The following is a 1,020-nucleotide window of genomic DNA, read 5'->3' as shown; positions in this document are numbered from 1 at the left end:
TCGGACGTCATCATTTTCAGCTCCTCCCATAAATGAAGCAAGCCTCGATACGCGCTTCGCGGAAACGCCCCCTCCATTACTCGACACACGCTCCGAAGCCTCGATACAGAACGTCCCATCACTAGCTGGTGCTACTTTACTCTTTCTTGGTTAGCTAAACGCGGCTGTACCGACTTCCTGTTTAATTTTGACGGAAAAAAAACTGTCCCATTGAGGTGATAAATAAGAAGATGACTGAAGGTAATGGCAAGGCGGTTTACTGGATCATTGCCTCGACTTTCATAGTAAATTTAGCTCAAACTTTAGCGGCTCGGCAGCCTCACGTCGTGTTTATCCTGGCCGATGACTTCGGCTGGTACGATATCGGCTACCACGGCTCCGAGATCAGGACGCCAAACCTGGACAAGCTGTCGTCCAGAGGAGTCCGCCTGGAGAACTACTATGTGCAGCCTCTGTGCACCCCCTCCAGGAACCAGCTCATGACCGGGAGGTATCAGGTGAGAACACAGACTGGATACAAAGATAGTTTAAATACAGTCGATATTTCTTAATGACCAATAAGCCAAACAGTCCTGATCTGAACTTAATTCTTAATTTTTCTGACACAAATTACCGGTGTAAACGATCAATCATTTTAAGAGGTGTTAAGTGAATATGCTCCAAAATCAGTGAAATGGGTACAAACGCATACAGGGGAACAAAATAATGAATCTATTCCAATATTTTAGAATCATTATTGTCACTTCATTCGACGAGTTGGAAAATATCACATTAGTTACTTGGTAGGCTTAAAAATAAATAAAAGACGGACATCTATATAGAGTCAGGTAATAAGTATTTGGACAGTAAGCCATTTTTTTTTAATATTTTGTCCACAATTAAGCATATTTATGCAACATAATGCCATATTAGTGACGAGAGGAGCAAAAGCTTCAGGAGTGGTCAAATCAACAATCTGCTTTTCTAAAAAGACAGAATAAAGTGGCCAAGTTGGCAACACCCAAAGGTCTGAAAAAAAAA

The 1,020-nt window shown here is 41.9% G+C and overlaps 1 protein-coding gene across 1 annotated transcript in view; it reads left to right on the top strand.

Annotated features, from left to right (window-relative positions):
- Positions 1 to 92: 92 nt before the first annotated feature.
- arsb (arylsulfatase B) overlaps positions 93 to 1,020 on the top strand; it is a 20,169-nt gene continuing 19,241 nt past the window's right edge. Inside the window, exon 1 of the mRNA XM_005720113.2 lies at positions 93 to 497. Within this exon, the coding sequence (XP_005720170.1) occupies positions 231 to 497 (267 nt within the window). The 5' untranslated portion in view covers positions 93 to 230. The remainder of the gene's footprint in view (positions 498 to 1,020) is intronic.

The sequence above is a fragment of the Pundamilia nyererei genome, unplaced genomic scaffold (genome assembly GCF_000239375.1).
Source record: "Pundamilia nyererei isolate P.nyererei 1_Seehausen unplaced genomic scaffold, PunNye1.0 scaffold00002, whole genome shotgun sequence".
NCBI classification, from domain to species: domain Eukaryota; kingdom Metazoa; phylum Chordata; class Actinopteri; order Cichliformes; family Cichlidae; genus Pundamilia; species Pundamilia nyererei.
The sequence above is the reverse complement of the archived record's forward strand: the minus strand, read 5'-3'. Positions and strand labels throughout refer to the sequence as shown.